Genomic DNA, 7,181 nt, shown 5'->3' with positions numbered 1-7,181 from the left:
GTAAAAACCTCAACCAGAATCAAACAATTTTTTTTTTGTACTCTACTTTAAGAAAATGTCAAAAAAAAACATGCATTATGGAGGTTTATCTTAAAAATAAATGTCCAAGTGAGCACCCTGGATCCTGTATTGTAGAAGTTACTCATGTTCATTACAATAACCTAGAGGAATACAAGCTTTCCTCAGAGATAGATTTGAGAGCATTCAGTAGACTACTGATTTAAGCACATGCAGTTTTAAGATTCTTAGGAATAATGGTTGAAATAAAAGGATATCCTACTTTATTTGGTTATTCAAAACTGTTCACCCATAAAAATCTTTTTATTATACCCAAAAAGTTAAAGAAATGGAATCTTTCAGACTTTTAAAAAATTCCCTTTCTCAAGTCTCTCTGAGGAAACAAACTGTTCTCAAAAAAAACCAAAAACAAACCAGAAAACCCAAACCAAAATCAAACCAACCAACCAACCAACCAAATGACCTTAAAAAAACACCCAAACAAGTCAGGTTCAGTTAATTTCCATACAACGCTTTTGTTTAAATGCCACTTTCATATACTTATTATGCCCAATTACAGTACAAAAGGGCAGGTTACCTTGGGCTTAAACTGTCTTGCAAAAAGAAGATACCTCCTGATATCATCAAGGGAATACACACGATCAATTGAATCTTCAATTCTTGAATGCAAGTCTACTATTCGCCTGGCGATAGCATAATCTGTAACCTAATTCAAAATAAGAAAATCATTTTAATCAGTTATAGTAATATCCACTCCAGACTATCCCAGGCATTAAGAAATTTTTATAGCTAACAACAAGCTCTAATATGCCACCGTAAGATGTATTAATGAGTTCAAGTTTCTGATGAAAATTTAGTACCACATCCAAAATCAAAAGTTTAAATGTATACCTTTGCCCTACTCTAAGACCATTCCTGAAGGAATTTACTGACTTTAATATGGCAGAAATAAGATTTCTAGGGCCCTAAGTGTATCTAGAAGCATTAATTCATGCAACCCTCACAAAAAATTTATTAGGTAGATAATTATTACCCCCATTTTACAGATGAATAAATTGAGGCCTGGAAAGATTAAGTAACTTGTCCACACAGTTAGTAATAGAGCAAGGATTTGAAGAGTCTAGTTTCAGAGCCCATCCTCCTAGCCACTACATTACGTTGCCGCTTATGAACATACGAATGACGATCATCATAGAACCGTTATTAACATTGAGAAAAATAAAATCACACTAAAAATATGCAATACTCTCAAACAGTACAGAAAAAAAAGTAGAGATACACAGCAAATGGTAAAGCCAACGGGGCAAAAAGTTAATGTGAACTGAATAAAGGGTATATGAGTATTATATGCACTATTATATTTCCTGCAACTTTTCTGTAAGTTTGAAATTATTTCTAATTAAAAAACTAAAAAACTAATTTAGTAAATTATATACAGACAGAAATATATGAAAATCAGACAATGCCCAACAATGTGGGGGAGGGGACTGGGTTAAACATTTATATAGATTTGTGAAGGAAAAGAACCAAACCCAAACATGAAAAACGAAAACCCTCTAAACATTCACATTAATGCAACGCAAATTTTATCTAGATAAATTTAAAATTTTGCTGTAAGCAAGAGGTATGCATTGTACCTAATGTACTGTAGGACCTCCATGCTCAGCAATTAAAAGTACAGTACAACATGACCTTCTACAGAAGATCATTTTGTACTTCTGTGCACATCTGAGATGTGCAATGTTGTTAAATATTTAAGTCTAAGTAACTCTAATACTAACATGTTAGAATGTAAGTAAATCTGCAGTTTTAAAAAAAAATTTTTATTTTATTTATTTATTTATTTATTGCTGCATTGGGTCTTTTTTGCTGCACGCAGCCTTTCTCTAGTTGCAGCGAGAGGGGGCTACTCTTCATTGAGGTGGCTTCTCTTGTTGTGGACCATGGGCTCTAGGTGCACGGGCCTCAGTAGTTGTGGCACACAGGCTCACTAGTTGTGGCTCACGGGCTCTAGAGCAGAGGCTCAGTAGTTACGGCATACGGGCTTAGCTGCTCTGCAGCATGTGGGATCTTCCCAGACGAGGGCTCGAACCCGTGTCCCCTGCATTGGCAGGCAAATTCTTAACAACTGTGCCACCAGGGAAGTCCCTAAATCTGCAATTTTATACTCAATCTTAAAAAAATGTGACACATGCAATAATTTGATAGGAAGACAGAGGAAGACAAATGACTCAATTTGAAAAAAAAAAAGAAAAAGAAAAAAGAAATTTGTTTGGTACCCCAATTCTTTTCAACCTTAATGAAAGAACAAAAACAAAACCAAAAATCTAATAAAAATCATGGGCTTCCCCGGTGGCGCAGGGGTTGAGAATTCGCCTGCTGAAGCAGGGGACACAGGTTCGTGCCCTGGTCTGGGAGGATCCCACATGCCACGGAGCGGCTGGGCCCGTGAGCCATGGCCGCTGAGCCTGCGCATCCAGAGCCTGTGCTCCGCAATGGGAGAGAAAAAAAAAAAAAAAAAAAAAAAATCTAATGTAAATCTTAAAGAGTATGGATGGGAATTAACTGAAATACTTTTTTTTTGAGAATTAAAAAACAGTAACAAGGGGACTTCCCTGGTGGTCCAGTGGTTAAGAATCTGCCTTCCAATGCAGGGGATGCAGGTTTGATCCCTGGTCAGGGAACTAAGATCCCACATGCCGTGGAGCAAGTCAGCCTGCGCGCCACAACTACTGAGCTCGCATGCCACCACTACTGAGCTTCTGCGCCTCAATTAGAGATCCTGAGTGCCACAAACTACAGAGCCCACGTGCCCTGGAACCTGTGCACTAAAACTAGAGAAGAGAAAACCTGCATGCCACACTAGAGAGAAGCCTGCACAACACAACAAAAGATCCCGCATGCCACAACTAAGACCCAGTGCAACCATAAATAGTAAATAAGTAATATATCTTTAAAAAAAACAAAACAGGGCTTCCCTGGTGGCGCAGTGGTTGAGAGTCCGCCTGCCAATGCAGGGGACACGGGTTCGTGTCCCGGTCTGGGAGGATCCCGCATGCCGCGGACCAGCTGGGCCCATGAGCCATGGCTGCTGAGCCTGCGCGTCCGGAGCCTGTGCTCCGCAGCGGGAGAGGCCACAACAGTGAGAGGCCCGCATACCGCAATAAATAAATAAATAAAATACAGGATATTAAAAACAAAAAAAACAAAACAAAAACAGCAACAAAACCAAAAAACTTGATATTCAACACAATTAAGCAGAACCAGCAATTCAAGTGATTTTCAGTTGCTTAATAAACCCCTGTCCAATCCTGTGCCACTCTGAGAGAAATGAAAGGTCAGTGACAACACATGCACCAGTTCTTCAGGAGTACATCCTCCAGGCTTGTCTCACTCAATTACTCAAACTGGAAATAATAAAGGAAGCTCAGAGTGATAGCTCATAGTTACCTCATTACATTCATCCACAAGTATAAAGAAGAGATCAAATCGGGACATGATAGGAGCTGACAAGTTTATATTCTGTTTCAATGATTTTGATCTGTCATAGTGTCCACTGATTGGGTTTGCTGCTGCCAAAATGGATGTCCTGGCATTTAGAGTAGCCTGACCACAAAAGGAAAAATCGTGACAGGTTTAAAAAGACAACTGTAATGGCATATGACAAAATGCTCAACCTCATTCATAATGAACTAAATGCAAACCAAAAGAATAAGATATCATCTTTCACCCAGTGAATCATCAAAATTAAAGTCTGATAATATATAGCAACAGGTATTCCCATATGATGTTGATGGTATGATGTGCACACCCTTTAAGCCAGCAATTTCTTACTAAGAGTTTAGCTTGCAGCTAGGTACAGGAAGATATGTACAAGGATGTTTACAATATTGTTTGTAATACTAAAGGCTGGAAATGACCTGAATGTCACTCTTCTTTATAAGAGTCTAATGAGCCAAACTGGGGTATGTACAATTGAAAATCATGGAGTAATAAAAAGACAAGTGGATCTAATATATACTGGTATAGAAAGATTACCAAAATAAAATTATGAAGTTAAATGAACAAGGAACAAAACTGTATGTGTATTATGCTTATTTATGATAAAATATTCCTAAAAGGGACATAAACTCAGCAGATACTTCTGAGTATCTACTGGTGCTAGGAGTTGGAGGGAAAGATTTCTCTTTTTAACTTATGGTTTAATGTACTGCTTACATTTTTCTTAACTATTTGAATGTATTACTTTTATTTTTAAAGTTTGATTTCTCTCTAATGCTAGTTACAATACTGTACTTATTATTTTCATTTAAATAATCCATCGACTTGATTAATAATCCTCAAGGCTGTGTTTTCCGTTTCAGTAAACTGCATTTCATCTTGAAGTAATGCATTTTATCCAAGTGATCGTCTACAGCTACATTAATTTACAAGGCTAAGGCAAGATGCAATGGAACAGAAGTGGACACATACCTTCACTCCTGCTTTAGTGATGGAGATGGTCTGCTGTTCCATAGCTTCGTGAATAGCAACTTGATCCCGCACCTCCATCTTATCAAATTCATCAATACAACACACACCCTGTAACCAAACAAACCTAGCATAAGAAACTGCCTTTCAGATGTCAAACGGCAAGGAAACTCAAAGTTTGCTACCACAGAGACCTTTCAGTTCTTTTAAACAACTAAGATAGGTAAGTAAGCAATCCTAACTCCCTCTACCAGAATAAGATAGTACAATAGTTCCCAGAGCTCGAGGGAACCATACTCTTGACTCATTTTAAACCAAGAGTGAAACTAAAAACATGCAGTTACTTACTGCACTTTTATTCAACATCAAAACCTTGTGTAAATCTCAGGGTCAAAATATTCTGGGTTACCTCAGTGTTGACTTTAGGCTGGGAAAGTGAAGGATGGAGTTGGAACATGTTTACAAGTATATATAGCTACAATTTACACGCATTCACAGAGCTAACTGATCTATGACAAATACATGCAAAATGCAATAGATATACTCATAGATGTGTCACAGTCTAGAAAGGAAAACTGCTGAGAAGTACTAGTCACAGCAAACACACAAGCTCAGGGCAAGTAATACGTTCTAGAGAAGTTCAGAAAGTGCTGATTAATGATGACAATCCCAATTTCTAGATTAATAAAACCATGAATTATTTACTAAAAGTACTTATTAAAAAGAGGACATCTCCTTAATAGGAACTTATAGGCCTTTATTGATAGGGATGGGGATACTCTGATTTCTTTATATCCAAGAGGGTAAAATGTTCTTACATTATCAGCCAGCATCAAAGCTCCAGCCTCAATGACAAACTCATGAGATTCTTCATCTCTCACAACAGCTGCTGTTAAGCCAGCAGCACTGGATGCTTTGCCACTGGTATAGACAGCTCTGGGACTGAATTCCTCCACGTGCCTGTTCAAGGTTATCATATTCATTAATATATGACTACAAAGCATCCTTTTCAGGATTATCAGCTGGTTATGGCTTATGTCAAGTAAGAATTTATATTTCTAAAAGAACATTTGAAAGAGGCATTAAGAAAAAAAGCAATTCATAAAGACACATGCCATAGACCAAAGAGAAAGCCTTTTCTCCTTTGGTCTTTTAAATAGGTCAAATCCATTCCTGTTAAAGGAAGAGATGAAGTTCATACATGGCAAAAACAATAATAAACAGTTCAGCAAAAATGATCTATTAGAAGGCCTTGCACTTAAAACGAAAAAAAACAAAAAACAAAACAAAACAAACAAACAACAACTACAACAAAAAAAAGTAAAGAAAACAAAACAAGATGGGACATTTATTCCAAAAAGGCAAGGCTGGTTTAACATCTAAGAATCAATAACATGCCATATTAAAAAATGATAAGAACCACCTTAACAGATGCAGAAAAAGCATGTCAAAAAATCTAACAGCCATCATGATAAAAACTCAACTAACTAGAAGAGACTTTCCCTCAATCTGGTAAAGGGCATCTATGAAAATCCACAGCTAACATCATACATAATGGTAAAAGGTTGAACACTTTCCCCCTAAGAGCAGGAACAAGACTTAGGGGTCTGCTCTTGCCACTTCTATTCAACATTATACTGAAAGGTTCAGCCAGGGCAACTAGGCAAGAAAAAGTCACCCAGATTTGAAAGAAACAACAACTATCACCATTTGCAGTTAACATGATCTTGTCGACAGAAAATCCTATGAAATCCACTATAACAGTTAGAACTAATAAGTCAGTTCTTGCGATGCTGCAAGATAAAAGATCAATAATTGTATTTCTGCACACTTGCAATAAACAACCCAAAAATTTAACTAAGAAAACAGTTCCATTTATAATAGCATCAAAAAGAATAAAATACTTAGAAATAAATTTAATAAAAGAGCAAGCTTATACCGTGAAAACTACAGAACATTATTGAAAGAAATTAAAGACCAAGATATCCCATGTTAATGGATCAAAAGACTTAATATTGTTAAAAAGCAAACATAATCGTGTACAATACTGTTCAGAGGCAACACTGCAGTACATCTTTCTGTGGTGGTGGTGGGAGAGGTGGGAGGCAGGGGCAGAGGAAATGAGAAGAACAGAGAATTCTCTTAACACAGGACTATTACCTTCAAATCTAGAACTCAGTCTCTGATATACTTGAAGGAAATAGTATTTAATTATAAAACTTCAACTAAAAATGTTTCAGCTTCTAGAACATTTCCATGTTAAAAATTTCCCAGACAAATAAAGGAAAGGCAGCTTGATATAGTATGAAGAGCACATGCTTGGCAGTCAAAATGCTGAGTTCTAATATTCATGGCTTAGAGGCACTTGTCAGCTCTATGAAGTTAGGCAAATTACTGAGGCTCAGAGAAGTTTTGACTGCCTCCCTAAAAGAAGAGAATATTACATGCCTGTCTGGATGCTGGTAGGATAAGACAACACACACACACACACACACACGCACAGCACCAAGAACACAGCAAGTGCTCAAAAACTGGTTGCTCTTATCTTGACCTCTAAGTTTCTTAAAAGTTTGAAAGTAAGCAAGTGTTTTATTATAGCTTTTAAAAATAAGCAAAAATTGCTAAAGTAGTACTCATACTGATAGGTTTAGCATAAAATGTCTCATCTTTATCACACTGTTTTTGGAAAGAGT

General features: G+C 37.0%; 1 protein-coding gene across 1 annotated transcript in view; it reads right to left on the bottom strand.

The window, feature by feature from the left end:
• The window catches only part of MCM6 (minichromosome maintenance complex component 6), a 47,642-nt gene that overhangs the window by 19,036 nt on the left and 21,425 nt on the right, over positions 1–7,181 (bottom strand). The window contains exons 9-12 of the mRNA XM_007452022.1: positions 5,307–5,448; positions 4,492–4,599; positions 3,469–3,624; positions 596–724 (exon numbers count right to left, since the gene is read on the bottom strand). Coding sequence (XP_007452084.1) covers positions 596–724; positions 3,469–3,624; positions 4,492–4,599; positions 5,307–5,448 — 535 coding nt within the window. The remainder of the gene's footprint in view (positions 1–595; positions 725–3,468; positions 3,625–4,491; positions 4,600–5,306; positions 5,449–7,181) is intronic.

Source organism: Lipotes vexillifer, unplaced genomic scaffold (genome assembly GCF_000442215.2).
Source record: "Lipotes vexillifer unplaced genomic scaffold, Lipotes_vexillifer_v1.1 scaffold105, whole genome shotgun sequence".
Classification (NCBI taxonomy): domain Eukaryota; kingdom Metazoa; phylum Chordata; class Mammalia; order Artiodactyla; family Lipotidae; genus Lipotes; species Lipotes vexillifer.
Note: the sequence above shows the minus strand (reverse complement) of the source record. Positions and strands in the feature narration are given on the sequence as shown.